The sequence below is a fragment of the Lupinus angustifolius genome, unplaced genomic scaffold (genome assembly GCF_001865875.1).
Source record: "Lupinus angustifolius cultivar Tanjil unplaced genomic scaffold, LupAngTanjil_v1.0 Scaffold_1_1096, whole genome shotgun sequence".
Classification (NCBI taxonomy): Eukaryota; Viridiplantae; Streptophyta; class Magnoliopsida; order Fabales; family Fabaceae; genus Lupinus; species Lupinus angustifolius.
Window position 1 is genome coordinate 137927 of NW_017716412.1, and position 27809 is coordinate 165735.

General features: G+C 31.6%; 4 protein-coding genes across 4 annotated transcripts; 1 reads left to right on the plus strand and 3 right to left on the minus strand.

Annotated features, from left to right (window-relative positions):
* Positions 1 to 245: 245 nt before the first annotated feature.
* On the minus strand, positions 246 to 6982 carry LOC109337104 (CAR1 transcription factor-like). The gene is made up of 7 exons (XM_019573986.1): positions 6841 to 6982; positions 6601 to 6690; positions 6294 to 6476; positions 4918 to 5370; positions 2530 to 2866; positions 597 to 674; positions 246 to 470 (listed from the first exon to the last, which is right to left on the minus strand). The coding sequence occupies exons 4-7, from the start codon at positions 5355 to 5357 to the stop codon at positions 420 to 422; spliced, it is 906 nt and encodes a 301-aa protein (XP_019429531.1). The 5' UTR covers positions 5358 to 5370; positions 6294 to 6476; positions 6601 to 6690; positions 6841 to 6982; the 3' UTR covers positions 246 to 419.
* Positions 6983 to 8702: 1720 nt separating this feature from the next.
* Positions 8703 to 13362, minus strand: LOC109337103 (vacuolar-processing enzyme-like). Its single transcript, XM_019573985.1, has 9 exons — positions 13113 to 13362; positions 12122 to 12286; positions 11711 to 11867; positions 11213 to 11298; positions 10918 to 11117; positions 10678 to 10726; positions 10262 to 10471; positions 9601 to 9807; positions 8703 to 8896 (listed from the first exon to the last, which is right to left on the minus strand). The coding sequence occupies exons 1-9, from the start codon at positions 13314 to 13316 to the stop codon at positions 8726 to 8728; spliced, it is 1449 nt and encodes a 482-aa protein (XP_019429530.1). The 5' UTR covers positions 13317 to 13362; the 3' UTR covers positions 8703 to 8725.
* A 3143-nt stretch (positions 13363 to 16505) lies between these two features.
* Positions 16506 to 20761, plus strand: LOC109337093. The gene is made up of 4 exons (XM_019573971.1): positions 16506 to 16975; positions 17470 to 17575; positions 19133 to 19276; positions 20419 to 20761. Exons 1-4 carry the CDS (start codon positions 16722 to 16724, stop codon positions 20674 to 20676), a joined length of 762 nt encoding a protein of 253 aa, XP_019429516.1. The 5' UTR covers positions 16506 to 16721; the 3' UTR covers positions 20677 to 20761.
* Positions 20762 to 22334: 1573 nt separating this feature from the next.
* Positions 22335 to 22904, minus strand: LOC109337096 (pectinesterase inhibitor 1-like). Its single transcript, XM_019573975.1, has one exon. It carries the CDS (start codon positions 22902 to 22904, stop codon positions 22335 to 22337), a length of 570 nt encoding a protein of 189 aa, XP_019429520.1.
* Positions 22905 to 27809: the final 4905 nt, after the last annotated feature.

The following is a 27809-nucleotide window of genomic DNA, read 5'->3' on the forward strand; positions in this document are numbered from 1 at the left end:
TGTTTATGCATGTCTGAGAACAAGGTTTTCTTTGGATAATTTTTTTTATGATTAAATTGGTGGAAATGTAGAACGAATATGCATAATTACTCTTGCGTACAACTATAAAAATATATTGGTCTGTTTCATGGATCTTATGTTTACTCTTGCTGTGGACGAGATTTAAGTTAATAGCCATACTTTGAACTTTCAAGCCCGTCATTCAGCTGAAAATGGGCGAATGTTGTAATTGCAAAGACGTTTTCCAGAACAAAAACGATGAAATTGATAATTAAGAAGGGGGAAAACAAGGTCAAAGCAAAGGTAATAATAATCGATTTTCATTTCTTGACACACTGGAACGTGATGCCATGCTTTTTCATTGTCCCAACATTTCTCACACTCTTTAACTACATAAAAAACAAATTTCCTCATTCCTTCTATTCAGAATCGGAGTCCATGTTTCCCATTGCTTTTAACCCTCTTGGTCTCTGCATGAATGTTTAAATTAGTTTTCTTTACTTAATACAAAAAATAAAAAATCAAAACCTAAACATTATTCTCTATCAAAGATATGATATAAATAGATAAGACTTTTTTGGCTCTAATTGATTTACCTTCTTGGTTATTTTCTTCTCCCTAACCTCATATCGTTCCAGGGTAAGATCGCATAACCAAGCACCTGGACTTACAAGCTGCAACACAGTCCAATTGAAACAAAAGTTATTTGGAGCCTCTAATTTGGACAATCATTCAAAAAATGAAAAAAGGACACTTAAAATAAAATATAATGAATACACTCCAAAGCAGTAATAAAAGCAAAAGGAGACTAAAGACAACTCATCACAGCTCACAGGGAATATAATCATGTATGCCCAATTCTGCTTTCCAACACACACAGCTAAGCCCAAAATAACAACATAATATGCGCCAGTATAAACCAATTCTAAATGTTTGTCACTTAATTTTTTTATTTTAAAAATCTCTATAATATTAGGATAAGATCACAAGAATACAAAGTTGCTTTGGGTTCTTCGAAGTTTCACTACATGGATGAGTGCAACACAAAGTTCCAAGTGAAATGTTGTCCACAAAATAAAAAGATATTACAAAACTAAGCAACTAACTGTGCATGCCAGAGTTATTAGCATTTTTGTTTATTATATAAGACACAGATTTATTAATCATCGTTGGGTGTATCTCATCCAAACCAAGTGCTACTAATTTTTCTTCCCCGCCCGAAATATCTCTAACCACATAATTTTTTAAATGCATATAATAGACATTATTGATTCCCATTATTTTTAAAGGCATAAAATCGAGATAATTTATTTCCATAATTTTAGCAACGAGACAATCAGATCATCCTCGTGCTTCCTCGGTAGATATTTTAATTATTTTATTTATTATACAAGACGTGGAAAACTTATGGTCATTGGTCACTGTGAACCAAGCTCCTGCTGACGGGTGTAACCCACCTATTGCCACCACCCTTTCTCAGTTCTGCGGATAAATTTCTACAACTACCTACATTTCTCATCTGCAAAAATATGAGATGTGTAACTTTTTTTTTTGTTGTAGAAAATAACTAAAAATTAAATAAAACACATCTTATGTTTATCTCCTTATACTAAAAAATATTTTATTCTCTATCATTTTTTCCTCACATTTAACAAAAATTTATGTCTTAAAATCACTCATTATTTTGACATGTATATTGTTTTTTTATTTTTATAATATATTTTAAAATGAAACCTTCTAAATAAAAGAATGTTGGGGTATAAATTTTTAATTATATATCTTTTTAGGAATAAGTTGCCAATTCGAACAAGTTTCTAGGAGCATTGTTTTAAAATAATATATAAGAAATCTGGATCCAATTTTCCAATATCAATTTCCCTGACTTGTGTTCCCCTTTAGAATTTAATAAATCATTAGTATGTTTGATATTTCTCCACCAACAAGGTCAACAAGAGAATTGACAAGAGACAACGCTCACTCAGAGTCACAGGGAGACTCGAGCAACATTACAAAGAACAACAACATAAAGAAAAATGCATCTAAAAAGTGTTTCTACGATTTAGCTATTGGGTTAGATACTTATTTTATATGTAAAGTTAAAGAATAATTAAATTATTCCTACATATACTAAATAAAGAAATACTTTTATATTCTAAAAATATCAAAAATGTATTTACTATATTTAATTCAATACTTTTTTTATTTACTCTTTAATTCAATACTTGTTTTTATTTAGTATTAGTAGAACATTTTAAAATTGTGTCATGTCCTCAGTCTTGCAACAATTTTAACAACAAATTATCCATCTTGTTGTATCAAGAGACAATCCAAGAAAGAATTTCATTCCAATTCTTAATTTATAGCATCATAAAAATCTATTTTTTTAGCAATGAAGTTTTAAGTCTTTTCTAATGCACCCATATGCTTCATCAATCATACAAGTAGACATATAACAGCAACATAGATAGAACATATTAAAGTGGAAATAATAATAATGTTAGAAGCAAACAAGGGAAAGAGAAGCCTTACATTGACGGTGCGTTGTATGAATTTGGCTCTCTTCTTCGGTCTCTGGGGCAGCTTTGACCCTTTGATGGCCAGAAAATCTTCTTCCTTCTCCTTGTTGGTCAAGGCAATCACGAACTTCGGTGGCCACACCGGTGGAGCAGCATCACCACTACCTGACGGTGACCCACCTTTCTTACTATCGTGCGCAGTATCAGATGATGCTGCAGATTTGTCATTAAGGTGGTTGTTGTTATGGGTCCCCCTCTTATCATGCGCACCCCTGTCCGGTGATGCAATTCCCCTCACCGTCCCGTTGCTATGGTTTCCTTTCATAGCAGCACTTGAACTCTCCAAATTTCTAAATTGGAAAGAAGCAAAAACAAATAAACACAGGCACAACAAATATATGATTCTGTTACCCTTTTCTCGTAACTGTAAAAATAAGGTAAATAGAGAAAACAAATACGCATTAGTAGTTGTTTTTAACAATGGAAAAATAAATAAATAAATGCATAAAAAATACTAAGGGGTAGCTATTTTACGAAATTGACCTTGAGGGTCGATCTAGATCGCAGAGTAAGAGAGGCTGAAATATTGAAAGGTTTTGCGTATAATATGGGCTGTTGTGAATTTGTATTGTGTTTTAATGATTTGGAAAAGGGAAGGGCTGGTATGACTTTTATGTATTTTATTTCACTAATTGGAATGAAAAAGATTAGACATTAGATATTTGAAAGAGAGAGAAAGAGAATGTGATTCCTTAGAAAGGGACAGCAGGTTCTATGGGAGATTTGGAGCCGTTAGATCTAGAGTGCTTTATTTGGATAAATGGAGAGAGAAGATGAGGTTAAGTACGTGTATAAATGTTGGATAGGAATGACCAGATATACCACTTGCTTCCTCATCGGACGGCCAAAAACGGATTTCTTAAACACAATAACTTTTGGTAAACACGTGGAAGGAGAATGACCATTCCATGTTTCCAACAAAGTACTATAGTTGTAGTAATCGGCACGATAATGAGATCTAGATCTACAAGTTGCAAAGCAGTTAGATCTGATCTAGTATGATGAGGGTTGGAGAGGTAAGTTAATGGTACTTTTCTGAGGCCACGAACGTGGATCTTAAAATGCAAAAGACTACTATTATCATTAGACATCATATCTTGTTTACTTGTTTATAAAAAACATATCATTTTGATATTGCTCGTCATGATGATTATTATTATTATTTATTTACTTATAATGCATATACATATGGGTTACATAAATACCAAGCACACAGACAAAAGCATCAGCATCAATCTCACAACAATATCATGAAAATTTGAAAGGGGATAAAGGTTCAATAACCACACCACCGGATATAGGAAAATTTTCAAAGCTAACCACAGCATCAGATATTCTCTCATTAGACACCCATTTGCCCCAAAATATCTTAGCCTCAAAGAGAACTTCGGAGACAAAATAAGATCCAGAGTAGCTTCCTAGCGTATTCATAACTCAATTACAATGCTGTGATATCTCCAAATAAATTTTGAGAGAATAAACGTTCTTAACTCACGCACACAAATATAAGCCTCATAGTTAGTCATCATATATACTCAGGCCCAAATGCATCTTCAATCCTACTTATTAAGAATTAAAATAGAGGTTCATCTCCGCTTTTTTTTACATTCGCAGTAAAATTTGAATCTGAAGATTCTGTGACTGACATGGGAGACTTATATCATTAAATTCACCACGTTCTCGCATCAAATTTCCTAGATCCACCATTTCCAATACACAGAAATCTTCTGAAAAAATTTAGTTCCTACAAGTTTATCGGATATGCGACTAAGTATGAAGGCAATTTGGAATAAAAACAAAAATATATTCATTTACTGAAAACTGAAAATGACAGCAAGCATCTCAACTCAACAACTCACGTTTTTTAACGAAGATCGAGGCAAAGAGCTAAAAACAAAAACTAACACCGAGAGATTCTAGTCCCCAAATTAATTGCTATTATCAAACAACTCACTTTTGTTTAATCATATTTAATTTATTGATTTTTTATATAATATTATGACGTATAAATTATTTCTTAAATTGGAGACGAGTTATCTGTAATTTTGTGGATCTTATTACCTAATATACGATCAATCACAACATTATATAACCCAGAATAAAATAAAAAATATTCATGGAGCAATAATTAAATATATTTTAAAATCCTCATACAATTTGGACAAGATCTGCCATTATGTCATAAACCATGTCACCCACAAATAAAAAAGTATATCATATCAACTAAAAATTAAATATTTTTTTTATTGGTGTTAAACATGGTTTCAAACAGAGTCTGAGACAGAGTACAATTTAAATTAAAGCAAGAAATGAGAAGGGGGAAGAAGTCAGAAAGTGATACCTTAGAATTCTTTGGGGTTGCTGCGGTGAAGGTTGGCGTTGACGGAGATTCGGATATCCGTTACTCTGATTATTATTATTATTGTTAACGTTATTAACAATAGAAGGTGTGGGTGTGGGGTTATTAGAAGAATCCTTATCGGTTCGAACAACTCGACGGTCCACCCGAACCGTTGTCCTCTGAACCGGATTTGAAGAGTTAGTGGGATCTTTAACCTGTACCTTCATGCACCTTAGCCGCTTCCGGTTTCCCCACTGTAAACCCAAATCCGCAGTCCCCGTTTGCCTTATGGTATCAGAGCTGGCCCTCAATAACAACGAACCAGAAGCCGAACCAGAAGCCGAACCGGACCCATCGGTTTTGTCTCTATCTCTAACGCTAGTGAAGTTGTTGTTACTTGTGCCATTGCTATGGTTGTTGTGAAATAACTCTTTATCCATCTCTACCCGCTCCCTGTCATAATCAATAATAAGGTAAAGTTACAAGGGTTATTAGTGGAATAACAAATAACAAAAAGGAGATTTTTACTATGTTCATGATACAATAAAAAAGATTATAGTAGATTTGTATTGCTATATATGCATCTACAAATTCCGTAACAAAAGGGGACACTACTTCCACGTATTTATTCTCAATTTATCATACAGAACCGAGAGCTTAGGTTATGAAACTTTTTTTGACAAATATAAAAAGATAGGATTCAGTTTGCACATGAAAAGAGCCTGTGAGTTAGTTTTCTCTCCAGTTTGCACTTAATTTGAGAGGATGCAGAAAACAAAAAATGAGTGAAAAACATAAACATTTGGAAGGTTCAATTGTTTATCTTCTTAAAGCGATATAGTAATCAAGTAGTAGCTCACCAATCAAACAATAACTTCCATGGATATAAGGATTTCAAGGATTGAGGAAGATTAATTGTGCTAATTTTGCTCTTTAACAAAATCAAAGAGAAAATGAGTAAGATTTCGCTTCACAAAGTGTGACCAGAAGGGAGAAAATAGGACAAAAACACAGTTTTTCTTCTATCATAACCGAGAATGGAACTGAGAAATTAAAAAAATAAACTGAAAATGAAGCGAGAACATTTAAATCAAAATATTTGCAAGGGGGAGATCCATAAGGTAGGTGAAAAACTAAAGACCTATGAAAATCAATGCATTGCCAAAAACTTAATAATCAATTTCTGATGTGAAAATAGCAACAGAACAAGAGGATAAAAAATTTCAATATCTGAAAGAGATGAAGAGAAGAGGCACAGAAAAATTAAAACCGTTGAAAGAAAAGAGAGGAATATCAAAATCGGATTAACTATTGAAGCTAGATTGCGATGAAAATCAACTATTTTCAATGTATTCTGATAGTTTCTCAATTCTCACCAAAGTTAATCTGATTATTCCAAACTCCACCAGAGAAGAACGGTGATTCAGTTCAAAAGTTTTGAAAAATGCAAATCTGTTCCAAAAATCAAAGTCGTAAATGCATTTAAGAGCTTCGATCTGCAACCACTGCTACAAGCAACGGAGTTCAGAGTTCATAAATCAGCCAGCTTTTCAATGGATCTGCAGATTCCAAAAATCAAACACAGAAATAACTTAGCACAGAGGTCAAACATCAAATAGAGAAAGAGAAATAAAAACTCTTCTCTCTCAAATCAAAACCTTAAAAATTGAAATTCATCATCACCTTTGAATATCACAATGAACGAAATGAAACCTTTTTCCACTCAAAATTTCACAATGAATTTCGGATAAATTTCATCAAACACAGATAAACCTGCAAAAAAAATAAAAAAACAAGTAAAAATTAGCGATTTTATTATCATCCATATCCATTAAGATAAGAAAAATAAGAAACAAAATTACAAATTGAATGTGAAAAAAGCCTCATTCAATGTTCAAAAACTAGCAGATCCTCAACATTCACCTTTCACTAATAACAATTCAGTTCCGAAATTCCACACTTTTGTTCAATTCAAAATGATGTAAAAACCACAACAAAATTCTTATGTGATTATAAAAAAGCGTAACATAAGATAAGAGAGAGTTTCTTCTTCTTCTTATTGAGATAGAACAAAATGCTCTGTTTCTTTCTGGTAACCCTTGTTTATATACATCTTCTACCACCTCCTGTAATTTGTGACCGTAGATCAAATATTTGACGGCTCTGATCTATCATCGCTTCAACCATGGATGGAAACCCGTTACGTCGTTTATTCGTGCCGTTCCGCTGTTATGTTTTTAACGACGTTAGTCAGATTAACGGAATCTGTAGAGTCGTGAGATCCCAAATCCCAATTATTAATAACTCTTTATTTTTTATATTAGTTTAGTTAATCCTCTTTATCGCGCGCAGAAATAATTTAACTAGGGTTAGTTAACTTGACCTTGGTTAGTCCTACATTAACGATTAAATTAGAAATTCCGATTTTTTTTGCCGATGCTATATAAGACTAGTTCTCCTAGAGATAGTTCTGCTTTATCAAACGGTCCAGTTTTCTCACCAATGAGTTGCTACTTTATGTGTCTGTCGATTATAAAGTATTATATTAAGTTGAAAGTTAAAGATTTAATTTATAAAAGCAATATTTGTTGCATAGATAACATTTCGAAAATGATTAACTTATTATTTATTAGATAAGAGTACTATTAATTATACTAAAAAATGGTCCAATTTTTTTAAGCACGAGAAGAAAGGAGTATACATGCCAGTGTAGGTGAAGTATTGATAATCCAAATTGCATATTCATATTTTTGTTATTTGAGCAATTTATAATGAGAAAAATTATATATGTTCATATTATATAATTTTTATATATTATCACTGTATTATTATTATTTATCATTTTTTTAATATATTTGTTTCTTCAAAAAGTAATATAAATAAATATTAGATGATATATTGTCTATATATAGATCTTTATATTAACACAATAGATATTACATTTATTTATAACTACTCATAAAAGTGATAAAACATATGAAGAAATTTTTTGGGAATGTTAATAACCTCAATCTATATACTATGAATAAAGTAAAAAATATATTAAAGTGATAATTAAAATGGGAGAAGTGGAATATGTTGTTAATTTGGAATTTGAGAACAACAATATAATTTAATAATTCTTGAGTATATTTTAAATGTGTATTATATATGGCACTCATCCTATATAGTATACACATTGTAGATTATAGGCACCAAAGTAAAATACAGTTAGAATATTTTATACATGTATAATAATACTAAACAATTATTGTGCTAAATACATTAACGTAAGAGTGAGTGACTCAGATTTAGTGTAGCTCAACCAGTTTATAATTAACTCGAGTTAAGTTTAATATTAACTATTTTCAGCTCAAACTCAACTCAATTAAAGTTCATTCGGCTCATTAGCATTCAGATCATTTTTATGAAATTTTAATAATTATAAATACATCTTATATTTACAAATTGATATATATATATATATATATATACTAATTATAAAATAATTTCTATATATGTAGAAATATATTATGGAACCATTTCATTTGAACTATACTTACTCAAATATGATCCATTTATTTTAATAACTATTTGCAGAATTACAATGTAAATACTAAAGAAAATCCCATTGTCCTAGTAGTGTCCCACTTATATTTACAGAGACTGAACAAGGAATCATTACTATTTACCAATGCATAGCATGTATATACAGTTATATATATTACATAATGTAACAACAATTAAGAAATAACTCATATAAACAAACTGAATTTAAATGAGCCTTATTCCAATTCACATTGCTCTTTACTATTGCACATTTTGTGAATTATGCACTGAAACTGAAGCTGGGACTGCCAGAAATGCTGATGCATGCTTGTGATGAGGCTACAGCCATTTGCTTATTGTGTATTCCTGCATTGCAGATGTTTGCAAAGGACCTCATATGTTTCATGCCATATTGAGATAGGGATCCACAATGTGTCTCAAAAGTCCTTACCTGCATTAAAAATAATAAAAAATGATTAAGGGTAGGGTATATACCATTGGGTCATAAACTAAGTGAACAAGATGTTTCATTTTTAATCCCATGTTCAATTTCCACAATGTTGTAAATATGTCAGCTACAGAGTTAGAGTGTATTGGGTTGAGATTATTTTTTCTAAACAAGAAAACATCTTTTCAAATTCTTGACATAAATCTACATCTTGAGGTGTTTGACAAAGATATAATCATAATCCTAGCATGTTTTTGAGTGAAAATAGGCATAAATTTTAAGTTTCACTTATGGACATTCCAGATTATCAAATTTGATAATTGAACCAAACGCGCTCAGGGTTTATTTGCGAGTTGTGTTTTAGAGAATGAGGAAATGAAAAGAAGACTTCAGAGTCATCTCACAAGTGTATTTTATGAATCTGAAGTCTTTAATTTCCTTTCATTCCCCTCGAAAACCTAACTCGAAAAACAATGAAAGAGATACTGAGGTTCCAGGCTCTCACTATTGTGGCCTAGAGTCTAGAGAGTAGTTATTCACACAATTAGAACACATCACAATATACAACTTTATTGTTGCACCAAGGCTTAAGCAAAATATCATTGATTCTAATTCTATTTACACTATATTTAATCAAAAGGAAAAAAGAAAGAAATTAGATCTACTACATATCAGCATTAGAGAAGCAGAGTTATCAAATATAGTACCATGGTTTTCAGGCAGAGCCAGTCATCAACAAGTGGTTTCCCAGCAGGTCTAACACTGTTGAGCACTTCTGGACCCTTTTCAATGCCAAATAAGAGCTTTCCAATAAGTTGAACCATGTTGTCTACATTTGTCCTGTGAGACATTGCTTCCTGAATTTGTTTTTGAGCTTCAATTTTCCTAAGAGAGCCCTCGGGAGCTCTGCGGAACTGGCAATGAGCAATGACGATGAAGTCAAGAAGATAAAATATAATCGAGTAATATTAATTGGACAACTGATTCAGACAACTTTTTTCGATAGCTAATAATTTTATAAACTAAGTACACAAGCTATGCTAAAAAGAACTACAAAGATGTCACGAGAAATTGTCCTTAATAACATGCTTAATATATTAAGCAAATACTCAAAACATATGGTTAGTGGTATTTAATTCATGTATTCTCAATTCTTATGGCTTAATCAACAAGTCAATATGATGTGTATCACTATCACATATCCTCAATAGTTGTCACTTAATTTCTCCACCAAGCTTCATTAATTTTTAATCATAAGATTCTGGTTCTGTTTAGTAATAGATAAATATACCCATTTCATATCATGATGAGAACATGATTAAGCATTAATTCATGAAATGAAGAATAAATATTGCATATATAGGATACCTTCTCCCAAAAATGGACGAGATCGGCATCGCGTTGGTTGACTGATTTTGAAGGTGGCTTCAACGAGTTTTCATCCACAAAAGTAATGTTATCATTGGCAGGATTTGTACCTAAATACAGGTAGAGAAAATCCTTGCTAAGTCCTACATCACCATATTGCATCACATGAGAGCCATCATATGCATTTCCATTGATAGTTCTCTCCTTAACCTGCAAGCAAAGTACAAAAAAGGCATCTGTCAAACAGTTCAAATATATCGTCTACCGATAATCCTTAAAATTAGACAGAGAATTCTATGAAAACAGACTAAAATTTCCCACATCTACTTAAGCAATCAAGGTATTAAAATGCATTCTTCAGTTTATATCAGCTGATTGTGTGAAGCAGTTAAATCAAGGTAGCAACAGGATCTTACCAATTTATATTGTTGGTGCAATGTTTCTGTTCGCAAATTGTGTATATCGCTGCGCACAAGATAATTTAATTAGTCCAGTCAAGATCTTACAACATATAAAAAATGATTTTCTTCTGATCTAATAATCATAAAAAGGGGGGCAAGTGCCAAAAATAAATTAGAACAGCTTATCATAAACTAAGTGTTCAACAAAATACAAATATTAGGTACTCTCCAAGTGTTTCATTGTTATGCACTTACCTATCTTCCATCCAAGCGATACTGTAGAGGTCGCCTAAGCAAGTTGAATATTCCGGAGGAGGACTAGGATACTCTCCAGGGCAATATGTACCCCAACTACTTTCTTCTGCATTTGAAGCTGTTGTTGCATAGATATTCAAACCTTCTGGAAGAAGACCTTCAAAGATACTCCCAGATTCACATGCCTCCAGATAAAATACCTTCACCGCCATCACATAACCGAAACAATTATTGAACTTCCGAAAGAAGGATTGTTAAAAGAAAGATATGAAAATGATAATTACTAGTGATTTACCAGGCTTTCATATGTTCCTGAAGCATGCTTCTTCTTCAAAACTTCATTCAGTTCATCTGCATATATGTAAGGACCAACAGGAGTACCTGAAATCCACCCCCATGTTAAAAATGGAGCACAAAGTTAGAAAAATTGAAAGGGGCACATAATCAAGCAATAAGCATGCAATCAATTAAACAACTACAAAAAATACACTGTCAGTAATAACCATAAGCACAGCCTATAAATATACCAACAATGCGTTGGTCTAGTAGTATAAAACCTCTCTAGATCCCCATAAAGATCAAGAGATTTAGGGTTCAATTTATGGGAGCGACACTTGTTTTGAGGGACAGCTACACAACCCAAAAGGGATCAGTTCCTACCCATAAGGTGGGGAGATACATTGGTCGTTCAAAAAAAACAACTCATGTACCATGCTGAAATGCATATAAACAATCAATTCAATCCATGATTTTTCATTACAAAGTTTGTATGAAAGAATTCATAGCTACTAACCTAGGATCCCTGGACCACCATGATCAGTATAGTATATAAATATATGATCATTGGGTCCACTATTCACAACCTTTCCACTGCCACCTGTGAGAGCTGATTTGTTTCCAAGTAAAGCAGCATAGAAGTTCTGAGCAGTAACATCTGAGCCAGTGTAATCCTAACATTTAGAAATAAAAAGAAAAGCTCATGTTAGGAGATTTTCCTAACACTATCAAACTTGAAAATCGAAGGCATTGGTGTAGTGGTTAAGACCCGTTAGATCCCAGAAAAACCAAAAGATCAAGAATTTGATTGTGAGCGACATTTGTTAGGAGGGTAACCATATACCCGGCATACCCTCGGTATTTCAAAAAAACTTGAAAAATGAAATAGCAATAGGATATTGTATGGTAAAAACCAAGATAAGTTTACCTTTGGAACTCCTTCATAAACATCACCCCCATCAGGTTTGTTAATGATTACTCCTGGCCTTGGATTCTCTTCATTGAAAGCAATGTCATCAAACATAAAAACAATGATATTTTCTTCTTTCACTCCACCTTTCCTTAGTATTTGATAGGCGTGACAAACATCAGCCTAATGAAACAAAAATGCTTAAAATTAAAATTAAACTGATATATTGAAATCTTATATCACTATAATGTTAATGTTTTATTGGTACATCTATCTTTTAGGATTATGCACTATTTTCTTCTATTTAAACACAAAACAATACCATATATATATACATTTTGTTATGTTAAGACTTGTTCAATACCAACAATATTACTAATAGTAATACATGCACCACTTGATACAATAAGACATGTTCCATCATGGTTTGATAGATAACCACATGTCAAAAGTAATTTGACATATCACTCAACAAAGAAATAATGGAATTTTGATATACGGTTACGTATATTTGAATTAATATAGTATTATTATATTTAGGATTTCGTCATTTTCATTTTATTTGAATTTATCTATAATTTATTTTGTTAGTTATTTTTTAAATTTGTCATCTTATTTTTTGTAATAACTTCTGTTTGTATAATAAATTATTTGAACTGACTCATATTTAAGTTTTATAAATCTTTATCATGCCAATTTTTTTTTACGGTATATAAGGTAATCTATACTATATTATTACCAACAAATCATATATGCATGGCATGATGACTTCTAAAGTAATTGTTAAAAGAATCAGAGTCAATTGTAGTATTGTTAACTCAGTTAAACTCATAAAAGGTTACACGTATATGTATAGATATAAAATACTTATGAATTGAAATATAATATTTATGTATCATTTATTATTTATTTGTATTACATTTTTTGAAAAATTAATGTTACTTAAATATGAGTAGTGAATAATTATTTTACATTGTCGATACATACATTTTTTCTCTATAAATTATACCTGATGCCTATAATTCCAGTAGCCATTGGAACCAGCAAATAAAATGGCCCACCTAGTCCCTTGGATGTTATCATCATGTAAAAACCTTGAGGCTTGGGTGGAGGGCAACCGGAGAACATCTCCGGCGAGGTCACGGCTACCGGAAACAAAGGCTAGAATGATGGTGAAGAGAAAGAAGAGAATTGGCAATGAAAAAGAATCCATGCTTAAGAGTGAAGAGTGAAGAACAAGATAATATGATAGAGGGAAATGAATGAAGGAGTAAGGGTATTAAATAATAGTGGAGTGGTAGTAGCGTGGGGACATTAAATTGGATAGTTTGCTGTTATATGGTTACATACATTTAGGGGGTTTCTTTGTGGGGCCTAAGATGTTGCTCTTTCACATTACATAGGTCATGATGGAACAAAATTTTCTCTTTAACTCAATAATTCATACCATTCTCATTACAAGTATCATTTGCATGGCTGTCTCATAAAGGGGTATTACTCTATGTTAATGTTTATGATTAATTGGAAAAAAATATTTAAGTTAAAATTTTAATAGTTAAATATTTTTCTGACTAATTATAAATAGTGGTACATAAAATGATACACTTTTGAAACAGAAGTTATTCACACCATTGACATAGTGTTGCAATATTTAAATGGTAAGTATTGAAAATGCATAAAAATGCTACCTATTTCTATATAAAAAATCCAAGAACCAACTTGTTAAAAAAATATATTGGTAATCATATTATTTTACATATATTTTCAAAAAATTTCAAAAAACTAAAAAGATAATAACTCAAATAATAACTAAGAAAATAAATATAAACTATTTATAAATTAAAAAATATAAGTACTGAATACATTATGAAAATCAATTAAAAAGTTAATATATCTTATTAATTACTTAAAAATGTCAGACTCAAATGCTTATTACAGTATGGTCCACTTGAGGCATATTAGACCCTCACAGTATAATTGTTAAAAGTAATGGTATTTTTATAAAAAAATTCACTTCTTACATTTCTTCGCTTTTTCCATGCCATCTTCTTGTTTTATCACATCACTTTTTCTACATCTTTTTTCTTGTACTTTCTATAGAAAAACAGAGTGTAGAAGAAACATTTTCCAATCATAAATTATGAAGTTGAATGTAGCTTTCCACTTTATCAGCCAAAATCCGTGGACAGAATGGAATCATTGGAATTCTGGTCGATGTGGCCTTTCCTACACAATTGAAAGTCTTACAGATATTTTCCTTTTAAATGGAATCCTGTGCATTCATATTGGTTTGTGTTTTATTTTTAGTGCCGTGTCCACAAACACTTATTACTTACCGACTCATATTTTTATTCTTTAGGTTGAATATTTAATTTGTATATATTTTATTTTAGAAAATTATATTATATTTTTTTGCATTTAGTTTACAAGATACTATAAATTATATAAATAAAAAAATGCAAAAATGAATTGTGATATTATTAAAACTTTTATTAAAAATTATATTAGTAGTTTGATAATTTTTAGTGTACTTAATGTCCTCTAACTTTCATTAATATTTCTTTTACTGTATGAAAAATATTATAATAATAGTTAATTAGAATGATAAATAGGCAAGTAAAAATAACATCATATATGTAGTCAAAATATGTTTTTGACTTTATATATACTATAGATAAATGAATGTTTTGTTTGATGTACATGATTATTTATTTGCAGGGTTGTAAATTATTTGAATTTAGTTGAATTTATGTTTAGTTCAAAAAATTTGACTCTCAAAATTCAATTCAAGTTTTATACAAACTATTTTTCCAACTTGAACTTAACTTGATTGGTGTACTTTGCAAACTCTTCGGTTCAACTTACTAGTTTGATTGGTCTAATTCGTAATTTGAATGATGATTATTTATTTACTATGTATAAGATTAAAGATTATATATAATCGAGATATCTAATGAAACTATATTTGGTTTAAATTTGTGTCATTTATTTGACAATTACAATTTTTAGCTCAAATTTAAGTGTCCAATTTGTTTAGTTTAATTAACAATTGAGTTTTGAATAAATGTGGATTCATTTTTAATCACATTTATTTTGGCATGCCTATGGTTGGAAAATTGTTACATGGTATGGTGTAATGCTATTTACGGTCTAATTTAAGAATTAATTAAGTTTTGTCTATATAACATCCAATGATATTAAAATATCAGACCGCCTATTCAACTAAAAAACCGGTGAACTGGACCCCTAACCATATGGCATGGTCTTTGGACCAGATGAGCATCAGAGTCAGTCAAAATCAGACCAAACCATGCAATTTTGGGTGAAACTGGCAACCAATCGAGTTGATACTAAACCCATTGGTTCATGAAAAAAATATTTTTGTACGACCAAGCCAAAATGACATCATTTTGCCACGCAAGTTACCCACATAAAGCACTTTTCTTCCTCAAAAATCCCCTTTCTTCTTCCTTCTATATCTCACAAATCCTCCATCGAGTCTTCACTGTTTCTCCATCGTTCATGTCATGTCTCTAAACGTATCTCTATCGTTTCACAGATCCATCCTTCATCAAGTCTCCACTGTTTCTCTATCGTTCCCGTCATGTCTCCAAACGCATCTCTATCATTTCATAGATTCATCCTTCATCGAGTCTCCACTGTTTCTCAGCCATTTTGACCGATACCAAACAAGAGGAATAATAGTTATTCAACGTTAACAATGAAATGTGTATTTTTGGAGAGAGATAATTAGAAGAGGAGTTGAGAATAAAATAAAATGGAAAGTTAAAGCATTAAAATAGAGTTTTCTACTTTCTTTTTATCATCAACTTCTAAAGAGAGAAATAGAAAGATAATAACCTTTGGGAAAAACAAAAGTTAGAATATGTTTAGAAATAATTAATTAAATGAGAGAAATATTTATAATTCTTTCTTGATTTTATGATTCAATTAATTTAGACACATTTGATAACCACTCTTGTTTTATATCGAATGTATCACCACCTTAATTTTAAAGTTTCAAACTTATAATATGTTTTGTAGATTGAGTTGTTTGTCTATGAGAATTTTTAGTAGACTAAATATGAATTATAAATTTAAATATATAAATAATAGATTTTTTTTTTACATGTTTATATAAACATGTATGTCCAGTTTAACTGGTTTAATTATTAAATTACTGATTGAACTACTAAATCTCTATATCAGTGTTCTAACCGGTTTGATGACTGATTTGATGTTAATATCATTGGTTAACACACAAAAATAGTGTTTTGAAATTGGTTCCTACTTCCCAGATCTCTCTCTAAGCCCTTAATCTACGTAATTTTGAATTAGCCCTTTTGTTCACTTCCAAATAATTAATGGTGGGCCTAAGAAGAAGAACAGGCCTATGAAAAATCATTCCTTCATTCATCATCGTCTTCCTCAATAACCAATTTCAGAAACTATATACCTTTGTTTACTCATTCCCATTAACCCAAACACAAGAAACAAACCCATCTTTAACAACTTAGGGTTTTTTATTTCATTATAGAAGAAACCCCCCCTCTCTCTCACACACACTTTTACTCATTCATTCAAAATCACCGAACCACCGCAACTTACGGCGTTTGCGATGGAGGACGAGGAGAACATTCTAGAATCCATTCTCGATGACGACGTCGAAATGATTGATATTGAAGAAGGAGAATTGGTCGAAGACCACGATTTGCTTCAAATCAGTGCTGCTGTTGAAAGAGGTGATGATATTAATATCAGCGAAGTAGATAAGGGTTCTGACACTAAGAATCGTAAGCGTAGAGTTAACAAAAAGAAGAATAAGAAAAAGAGAAAGAATTCTGGACCTAATGCTGCTATTAATATAGACAGGTTAATACTCTTTCTATGTTCTTAATTTTTAATGTATTGTTTTTTGTTTTGTTGTTGCTCTGAATAAGTGAATAATGTCTCAGAATGTGATTATTTATAGTTTAGCTTTCGATTTTACTTGTTTATGTATGAAATTAGATTATATTTTTTCTTTCATAGCAAATTCCAGTTAGCTATTCAGGTTTATGCATCTGTTGTTATTATTTAAGCAAACATGAAGAATTGCCTGTAATCTATTAGTATTGAATTACTCTTAAAATCCTTGCCATTTGGTGTACGCAAGATGCATTGGTTCTTATCTCTTTGGTTGAGAGTGGAACCAGAATTTTCTGTTCTGCTATGTTCTACCTGTAATCTATCGATATTGATGGGTTACTGTACCATAGTTACTAGGAATGCAGGCAGCTATTGCATTCACATGAATACATGAATTTTATCAACCATTTCATTCACATGAATGCATGAATTTCTAACAAATTAAATACTGTATTCAGGTTTGTCTTGGATACATGTCGGCGTCTGAAAGAGAAAAAGTCATACATGGTATACACAGCTGTAGGTTGCCTTGGGCTTTCTGCATTAAGCGATATCATTAAAGAGGTAGTGGAATCTTATCATGCTCTGCAACATTGATTTCATATTGAAAGCTTACTCCTTTATTAGTTATTCTATACATTTTTCTATGAAATACTGTGCCCACTAGGAAGTTGGAAAACAATTTAAGAACACTCTAGAGAATTTTATCGCAAAAAAGACGGAACCACCTAGAGATTAATGAATCATATGTACTTGAAGATATTTCTACTCAGGATCTACAATCCAATCCTCTTGATTTTCCATTGTCAAAAGTTGCTCAAGGATATATAATTTCGTAATTGGGATTCCTTTTGTATTCTTTCAATTGAATTTGTTTATGGTAGAGTATGGTGGTGTTTGATGGGACGCCAGGGACGGGTAATGGTTCTCTGCAGCATGCGCAGTTGCTAGCATTAACTTTATTATCCATTTTATTTTATATTAGCCACTTGAACAGCTCTTGGGGTGCTTTCCTCAATCCCAGTTATATCTTTACAAATGTTGTTGGGGTTAGCTATTGCTATTGATGGTATAAAGATGAGATATTTGCTTGCTGCAGACTCTCTATCCTCCCGTCTTCATCTAACTGGAATGTGCATTGCGTTTTTTTGAAATAAATTGTTCTTCTTGTGATTTATTATCCTTTTAACATGGGTGTGACTTTGTGTCCAAGAAGAGTAAAAGACTTATTTTACTCGCCTGTTATAAGGATAGGTGAGAATTCAGATTGTACCTGATTTGGGTTGGCCTTGAGCTGAGTATGCTTATCCGCTTTTTATAGCACCATACACAGATTCATAATTCTGATGCGTACAGTTTGTCCCTAACCTGCAGATTTTTATTATAGAAGCTAGGTTGCTCCTTCCAATCCTCTGCTTGAGCTTTGACGTTCCTGGTTGACGAACTACTTCATTATTTAATTGTTGTGAAGGTTGATATCTATTTTTCTCTTCATTTTGCTCTCCTAAATGGAGCGGCTGGAAAAGTCAGAGACATTTATGAATAAATATCATATCATTAGATTGAAGATTATCTAAATTTCATGTCACTTTTGAGTTCTGACAGGACCTCTGTTTTGTAATATTGTAACATACTTCTGTTAGTTTCTAATTAAACTACATTGCTGAACAACTAAAAGTTAAGGGAACTATTGATGGTACAAAGATAAGATTTTAGTTTAAACATGGTTGCCATTGGTTAGAAACACCATTGGTTTTTTGGGTGTCCTTCCTGGATTATGCAGCCTTCTAAGGGTTTAGATTTTGGCATTTGCATGATCACGCAGTGAGGACTTTTTGGTTGAACCAATGAACTTTTTAAATATCTCGGCCTATGAAGTATGATTATGTCAGTTCTTCCCTGTTTCTTATTTTTCATTTGATTAGTGAAGGGGTTATGCTTATTATCATCATATATATATATCATACACTCTTCATGTAATTACAGTAGATGATGTCATCTGTTTCCATGTTGCTGAATTGAATCTCTGAATGTGGATTTGTTTTTCATATTTAGTTTTCTTTTCTAAAATGTCAAAGTTGATACATCATAAACTTGTATAATGAAGAGTGAATATCACAGGTGGATGCAATACAGGCTTGTGGAGGCCAGAAGACTGCTGATGATAAGCGCTTCCGGACAGGGGGTGGTGTATTGTGGAACATCATTAAAGTTCGAGAGCCACAGGCCTACAAAGAGATAATGAAAAAGGCAAAGGAGTTCGAGGTGCCTGATTAACCTTTACATTTTTAGTTCTTGCATGTTTTCTTTTTATATTTATGTTCCTTGCATGCAATGATAGTGGTGATGATTGTGGATGCGTCTGCTGACCAGTATGTGAGAAGTGGGTAGAAATTGTTGGATCCTTTAGTACATTCTTGGGAAGAGGGGTAACATGGGTGGTGAATCTGGTCATGTGTACAATGAAAGGAAGAGAAGGAGTAGTCATGAGTGTTAACAGAATGCCCATGTGGTCTGAGTAGAGATAAGGTCACAGGCAGGAGAGGATTTTTTAAGGAAGAATTCAGTTAGTGTGGATAGGATAGCAAACCCTTGATTGCTACTCTATCTTTTCTTTATTTTTCAGTTTATACAGTGCGAGGTATACTTGTATTGTATAGATATCCCCCTAAACTAATATCTTTATAATATCAGTGAAGGAGAGAAGTATTTTTAAGTTGTTTTGTATGTTAGAACTATACCTGATTTCCGATTTCCCATCAGAAATATTGTAATGGACTAATGGGTTCTTTTCACAAAGACTGGGTGGGTAGAATTCAGGACCTTGTGTGCTCCTGTAGCTACTACTTTAACAAAATCTTTATCGTAAGAAGGGATTTTGTTTCTAAGAAAAGTAAACAGATTCTCTTGTAAAGCCTACCCTCTAGCGAAAGCGAGGGAAGGATTAAATTTTCATTGATTAAATATTCTCCTTACTTGAAAACCTCTCTCTATAAAGAGCCTGAAGACTAAAAGCCTCAATGTTCTCCATGTGGAGGAGGCGCATTTTTTAGTATCATAGACTTATAGTATAGGCCTATTAGCCATCTATCTTGACTTGCTATTTACATGGTTTCTGATGTGAGCATTAAGCTATTCCAGAAAATTGTTGAGGCAAATTGTCAGGGGAGATTCTGTGTTTGATATCATTTTTTAAAATTCTTTGTTCAAACCAAGTTTACTGTGGATTGTTTCAGTCAGCCTTTTCCATCAAGCATATCATGTGCAACTTTATGTTTTTCTTTTCTTCTTAAATTAGTATCATGAATATCCATTAATTAATGAGCAACTCAGGCTATTAAGATTGTTATTTACTTTTTAATAATCACTTTCATTTGTCATTGCCCATCTTGTTTATAATAATGCAGAAGCAATTCAGGCACCCAAATGTTAAGCAACCACCCATGCAAAAGAAAGAGGATGATTCTCCAGGAGTGGCCTTTACACTTTTATGTGGCAATGAGGGCAATGTTTCAGACAGTTCATTCCCTAAATCCCAAAAGCAAGATCAACATGAACTATCAGCTTCAGAAGAGAAACATGTCTCTGTTCATGATAGATTAAGGATACCTGTCTCTTACGATGATGACTTGCTTGGATCTAATGCAGATAATAATGCAAACTGACCACTGATGAAAGTGTTCATCCCGTGACATGTTTTTCTCATTTATGTCATTGATGGTGGTATTTTTTCATTTGTGTCATTGATGGCGTTTTTTTCATCTATGTCATTGATGGTGTTTTTTTCATTTGTCATTGATGGTGTTTTTTCATTTATGTCATTAATGGTGTTTTTTTCATTTATGTCATTGATGGTGTTCTTCATCCTTGGATGCTACAACCTTCTTTCTTCTGTTCTCTTTGCTCTTTTTTACCTTTCTTTTTTTGCTTCTGTGAAACAGATTTCATAGATAGAGCAGTATTCCCATGTGGATTTTGTCCTGAAGGATTTTGTCATTTGTGTTGAAAAAGGAGGATATTTGCCAGGACATAATTATCTGGATTTCTGAAATACTTATAGGATGAAACAAAAAAATCTGTGGAAAATTTCTGGTTAGTTTTAGTATTAGTATGAAGCTCTGCACAAGAGTTTCAATTGATGAATTATGGATCAGGAATTATCATAGGAGAAAGAATTAACAACTAGAGAAGCTCCCTGGTCATGCCTAGTAATTTCAATTTCTTGTACCCTACATCAATTTACCTGGAATGTTTATAATCTGGTATACTTTTCAATCAACATCATTGTTGTGGACTTGTGGTCTGCAATTACACATTGTAGCTAGGCCTTAGAAAATGAGTAAAATCAGTTTTTTACATTGCTTGCATTTTCTTTATACACCAATGAACCTTAAACCTGTCATATTTACAGACACACAGTAACATAGTTTTCCCCTTTCCCCTGTGATTCCTTCTACATTAAGAGGCCAAATACAGTGATATCATCTCCACTATTGATGCATATTATATTCTTTACATTCTTGCTATACAAAAATGGAAAGACTTTAATCTTGAAGCATTGTTATTGTAATGTTTTGTTTTATACTATCAATCAATTATACATCACCAAATATTTAATAAACATTATATAATTAGTTGAAAGGGTAAAATGCTTTTTACACCTACCCCATCACTTGCAAGAGTGGCATGAAATATCTGGTTTGAAAATGAATTCATGACCTTTATGCAGGAAATCTCCAAAACCTACCCCATCACTTGTAAGTAATACCTAAAACAAGGTTGACCTAGCCCTTCTCCTTAGTGATCATGAACTTCTCCTTAGTGATCATGAAGATCATTGCACCACTAACAACACACATATGCTGCATTGCAAAGGTAATTACAGCAGCTACATTATTTTCTTGTGGTAAACACAACATAACTACAACTACAATCACAATTAAAATTTTGAATTCACAACAAAGCACGAGTTGAGCTCAAAATCAGCCTTACCAGACTTCCCATCTCTTTCATTTTCCACAAAATTGGATGAATCTACTAGCAAACCTGTTATGTTCTATTCACTTGTTATTTCTAAGATAACAATCTCTTCCATTAGATCATGTTTTCTAATCACCAGTTTTATGCCTCCCAGTCATTTTTTTTGCTATGCCAAAAACAGGAACAACTATTTTCAATGGAGACATTATAGAAGCATCATGTATTTCATATTTATTGAAATATTACAGAAGCATCACATCTATTAATTACAACATTTCATAAACATCAATTCTATTCATTGCAACATTACAGAAACCTCACTTTTTAAACACAAAAAATATAACTATTCTTGTGTCAAATATTTTGATATAACAAGAATTATTTCAACAATTTGCTCAATAAATCGAACATATTGTGGAAGCTTGGACTTATCAGGATAAGGAGGATCTTGTGGATCCTCTCCTGAAATACAATATTCAATATTTGCTATAACAGAAGCTGCAGACGTTATAACACCAAAATAATCTCGTGCTTTCAAACGTTCTTGAGTATCCATAATTTCACCGAGGGAGCCACTTTCGTCACCAAAAAGATACAAACAATCCTCATAATGAGATTTTGCTTCAAGATCCTTTCCACTATGTGCAATCAATGACTTGATCAACTTGATTGTTTTTGTTATATTTCCAAAAACTACCTCAACAGTATAATTTGCAAGACTGCCTAGGTCTGCACCTTTTGCTCCACTAGGCTTTGAGTTCAAAATTTTTGAACAAAATGAAGGGTTTTGGACTTCTTTGCAAATGATATTTACATCCACAACTTTTGATCCAAAGGTAGATTCAGCAAATAAAAGGAATGTTAGCAAAATGAAAGAGATTAATGAAGGTTTAGAGGAGAAATGATAAGCCATTCTATCTGAAGGAATTAGGTTAAGAAAGGAAAATATTGAAAAAAATTGCTAAGCAAAGAGAATATATATGAAGCAAGTACAAGGGTGTTAACCCACAAAGAAAGGAAAAACAGCAACAAAACAAAGAAGTGACAAACAGAAATAGCAAAAAAACAGCAGCAAGGAGATCAGCAGAAAACAGAACAACAGAAACAACACTATATGAGTTGTTAGGAGTTATAATGTCACCTTTAGGTTAAGGAGAAGGGTTTAAGGAATAGAATGTAGGAGGTTGTTGGTTCGAGTCTCACCTATACCCTCCACAATAAAATTATTGCATATAAATGCACCTTTTGTCGAACATAGCAAATTTAAAAAAAAAAATGGAGTTATAAGGTGGTTTAATCTTAAAAGGAAGGGGTGGAGTGAAAGATGTTGAAGGTTCGAGTCCCACCCACAATAAATATGAACATACTAACGTTTATCGATAAAAAAATGGGATATCAGTTGTAGCTTAAAGTGCCCTTCTAAGGGTCATGCCCCAATTTATAAATACAAAAGGATTTAATTTCATAATGGCAGAAAAACAAGACCACAATCTAATCTGAATTAGGCCATGAGTTGTGGATATAGCTATACTCTTTTCCACCAAATGATGTGATAAAACTGCATGTCCCAAACATGTGTTCTATAGATTCATATCCTGAGAACCGAAAACACAAACCAGTTCGTATTCATTCTGAATAATGGACCTCCAATATGCCTTTCACAAATTAACTTTATTTGATTTTTCTGTTTTTGGTATTAGTATTTATAAATGCACTAAACATCTCATATTGCATTTGGTACAATGAACTTAAAGCACATAATTTGAAACTTTAACTTCTTGGAATTATTATTCATAGAAACTGTTAATTTCTGAAAATAGAGATACATGTCTTGAAATTTGAAACAATTTAATGAACCTAAAAATCGTAACAATCACATGATAAATGAATCAAGCGAAATTATTATTCTATTCTCCGAAGGTAATTGCCCTCAGTTGCTCTTTTCTTAGTCTGTTTCCGTTTGCAGCAAGGCAATCATTGTTCAGAAAAAGGTGAAAATTAGGTGAGTTTGGTTTCAAGAAATATTTTCTATTTCTATTCCCTATTTTCATTTTTAAGAAACAATTTTCATTTTCACGTTTTCATTTTCCTGAAAATATGTTTGTTATTATCATTTTCATTTTCATAACTATGCACTCTAAACTTTATAAACCAGGATAATTATTCATGCAATGAATCCAATTCTAAATTCTAATCACTAAAGTAGTCAAACTAATAATTTTATAGAATGTCTACATATTTGATACTTGCATTTTCTTTCCAATGTATTTTATGTCAATAATACGTTGAACATTTTTAGTTGTTGGACTTGGTCATTTGCTATTACAAAAGCGTGTGAAAAGTCATAATGAACATCATGCAATTGCAGATGCTCTCCGAAAAGGGTAAAATTAAAATAAATTACTTACGTACAAGTGCTATACTATTTAATTAAGGTTGCAGTAACATCAAGAAGCGTCAATTTTCATCCCTAAATCATATATTATCATAATCATCATAGAACTATTTCAACAATATCATAAGAGAGACGAAAAAAAGTTATTATTTGTGAGATAAAAAAATAAATTTTATGATGAAAATGTGTGATAGTAAGGACAAGGGAGGCCCTCATCAATTGATTTCAGCATCTTGTTGATTAGTGAAGAGAGTAATTGAAAATAATATTCCCCTCATTCCACATCTTTTGATGTTTAAGGTTATGCACATAGTTTCAGTTTTTTTTAATGAAGTAAAAATTCAATAAAATTTGACTAAAATAATCACATGTAATACACATAAAAAACTGGATTAAAAATGAAATGAAGAAACATGTGGAGAAAATATTAGTAATAAATAAAGGTATAATTGGAAAGTAAACTATAAATGTATATTGAGTTTTCAAAACATCAAAAGATTTGGAATTACATGAAAATGTTAAAACATCAAAAAATATAGATTGAATGGAGTAATAAAAGTCTTAAAATTTTCAATAAAATGTCATTGTCTTATTATTGAAAATATTGGAAATGATATTTTTTCATTTTCAAAATTTCCAGAAATGAAGCTCATGTTTTCAAAAATATGAAATGAAAACAACACAACATAACAAACATGTTTTCACCCTTATTTTCCGATTTCATTGAAAATGAAAACAGAAAATGGTCAAAGCAAACACACCCTTAACTATTTAGTTGGTATGTTTTTTAATATTTCTTTAATTATTTATTACCTAAATGTTTTAAACTTTTGATTTGTGTGTATTTTATAATTTAATATTAGATTTGTTAATTTTTATAGTTTTTAACAAAATGGTGGAAATACAAATTACATTTTGTCCAGAAAGATAGTAAATTCTCTTATAAACTTTACTGTAATATTTATACATTGTATTAAAGATTTATTTATGTCAATACATCAATCACCCTTCATCTTTATTATTTTTTCGAAGAGTAAATAATAATTAAATATGAATGTTAGATGATATATTGATACTTTGGTAGTATATAATTTTTTTACAACATCAGTACATATATTTATTTCTAAACTTTGTCCATTAATGCTTTAATGTATCTCAAGATGACTTATATCATAAAATAATATTCTGGTTAATAGTTAGTATACATTAAATATAAATTATGTGGGTTGGAGTAAGAAGTGGCAATTGGACTAGGGATGGCAATAAAAACTGAACCCGTGGGTACCCGCCCGAATCGAACCCGAATTTAACGAGGAAAACTCGATGTGATTGGGTTCGGGTTCGGGTTTTACCCGGGTTTAAATTTCGGGTTCGGGTTTGGGTTTGGTATAGCAAAGACCCTAACCCGAACTCGCCCCGAAGTAAGGTAATTCAATTTAAAATTGAAATTTCTATCATTTGCCAATTATTTTTAATTTCTAATGTTACTTTATATACTATTGGATCTTCAAACATAAAAGAAATGAAATAATACAAGAGAAAATAGAAATGTTAGAGTAAAATTACACGAAAATAATATCATATTTTCCTTAACACTTTATCATTTTCGGGTTTTTTTTTCCGGGTTTGGGTTACCCGAAACCCGACGGGTTCGGGGATGATATTTTTATTTTCAACCCTGTTGAGTTTGGGTTCGGGTTCGGGTTTTGAATTTCGGGTTCGGGTTTGGGTATGTGCAAACCCGACCCTGACCCGCCCCGTTGCCATTCCTAAATTGGACTTGACTTAGCAAGCAAATCATGAAGTCACCAATGACATCACTTCAAGTAGCCCACCATAGGTTTTTTAGAGTAGCTCACCATAGCTGGTCCCGTAGCTCACAACTAGCTTTGGTAAGTCAAGATCACGGAGGTGACAAATCTGCTTGATCAAGTGACCAAACCCATGCTGAAGGGTTTGGTCAGCTGCTGAGCGATGCTAACAAGCAGCTCATCGGCAGCAGGGAAATTTCTATAAATAGAGGCACATTTCATTCGAACAAAAATATCATATATCATACATCACTCACCATCTTGCCTTGAAATTCTTCCCTAAAGTTCTCTCTTCTTGTTCTTAGTTCATAGGAACTTTATTTAAGTAAGTTTTGTAATTTTAGTTTATAATTCAAGAGGAGAAAAGGAGAATGCAAATGAGATGCAAAAAATCAATTTTGTAATCTCATTTGGAACTCAAAGCATCCAATCCTTGGATGGATGACTCATGCTCCTAACAATTTCTTTTGAATATGATTATGTATTTCTACTTATTCTTATATTCTAAAGTTTGAATTTTAATCATTCAAGTTGGTGCTTTGGTTAATTTTATTTGTTTGAGAAATTTGTAATGCTCTTTTTAGATTAATCACCTAAAAACTGATTTCAAATATAAAAAAATTACTTGTCTCAAACACTTAACAAATAAACTAAGAAGTAGTTGTAGTACTTAGTTTATTTGACAAGTTAAGCATACTTTTCTTAATATCTTATATTCATTACTACTTCAATATTAGAGTACCAAGATTCGGGTGTGACAACCTAGTCTCTTGTGGACGTAATATTGTTTAGTAATAAATATAAGTGATTATCATTCTACCATTTTAGGACATACACTAAAAGGAGGATTTTAGACCTTGGTGTTTGGAGTTAATCAAAGTAAAATATAAGAATTTGTCTAAGTAGTTCAAATTCATAAGAAGTTGAGAAATATTTTCCTTATTCAAAATTATTTTGTCTTCTCAAGAATTTGTTAATATTTAGTTTATTTTTCTTCTTAATTGTTTATATGCAATTCAAAACAAAAACCATCAAAATATGTTTAACTCATTATTTGTTTAACTCATTATTTGTGCATTGACATATTCATATGATTCATTCTATTAGGCAATTCCTTGTGGTTCGACATAACTCTATACTATACTACAATTGAATCTGGAAAGAGGTGTAAATTGTAAAATAGTAAAATGTTATCAATAAATTTATTTATTGAAAACACATTTTAATATAGAAAAGTGATGAAAGCTAACTTACTAACTTTTTTTTTATTGTTATTTACATTCCACCATTTATTTAATCTTTAATACTAGCCTTCCTTAAGGAAGAAATTTGGTTTGTTAATAAAAAGAACCCGAAAGGGAGTAAATAAATAAAAGTCACTTTAATTTATTATTCTTTTGTTCTTTATTTATTTATTTGTTTCTAACAACTAACTATTCATCACTTTTTTACATTAAGAATACCATTAAACCAGTGTTAGAATTTATTCCACAAAACCGAGATGGTATTCAAAGGTACTTAATAATTATGTAATAGGGGATTGTTTCGATACCATTGTACCGGCGTTAGAATTTATTCTAACAAAACCGAGATGAGGAAAGAAGGAATAACT

Excerpts from the sequence above, each read along its gene's own strand:
- LOC109337096 (XM_019573975.1), bottom strand. The coding sequence starts at position 22,904 with ATGGCTTATCATTTCTCCTCTAAACCTTCATTAATCTCTTTCATTTTG.
- LOC109337093 (XM_019573971.1), top strand. The coding sequence starts at position 16,722 with ATGGAGGACGAGGAGAACATTCTAGAATCCATTCTCGATGACGACGTC. Across the intron at positions 17,576-19,132 it reads TAAGCGATATCATTAAAGAG|GTGGATGCAATACAGGCTTG; the intron begins GTAGTGGAATCT and ends TGAATATCACAG. Across the intron at positions 19,277-20,418 it reads AAAAGGCAAAGGAGTTCGAG|AAGCAATTCAGGCACCCAAA; the intron begins GTGCCTGATTAA and ends ATAATAATGCAG.
- LOC109337104 (XM_019573986.1), bottom strand. The coding sequence starts at position 5,357 with ATGGATAAAGAGTTATTTCACAACAACCATAGCAATGGCACAAGTAAC. Across the intron at positions 2,867-4,917 it reads CAACCCCAAAGAATTCTAAG|AAATTTGGAGAGTTCAAGTG; the intron begins GTATCACTTTCT and ends TTTCCAATTTAG. Across the intron at positions 471-596 it reads AGAAGAAAATAACCAAGAAG|AGACCAAGAGGGTTAAAAGC; the intron begins GTAAATCAATTA and ends ACATTCATGCAG.
- LOC109337103 (XM_019573985.1), bottom strand. The coding sequence starts at position 13,316 with ATGGATTCTTTTTCATTGCCAATTCTCTTCTTTCTCTTCACCATCATT. Across the intron at positions 11,868-12,121 it reads TTTATGAAGGAGTTCCAAAG|GATTACACTGGCTCAGATGT; the intron begins GTAAACTTATCT and ends TCTAAATGTTAG. Across the intron at positions 11,118-11,212 it reads CAGGAACATATGAAAGCCTG|GTATTTTATCTGGAGGCATG; the intron begins GTAAATCACTAG and ends ATGGCGGTGAAG.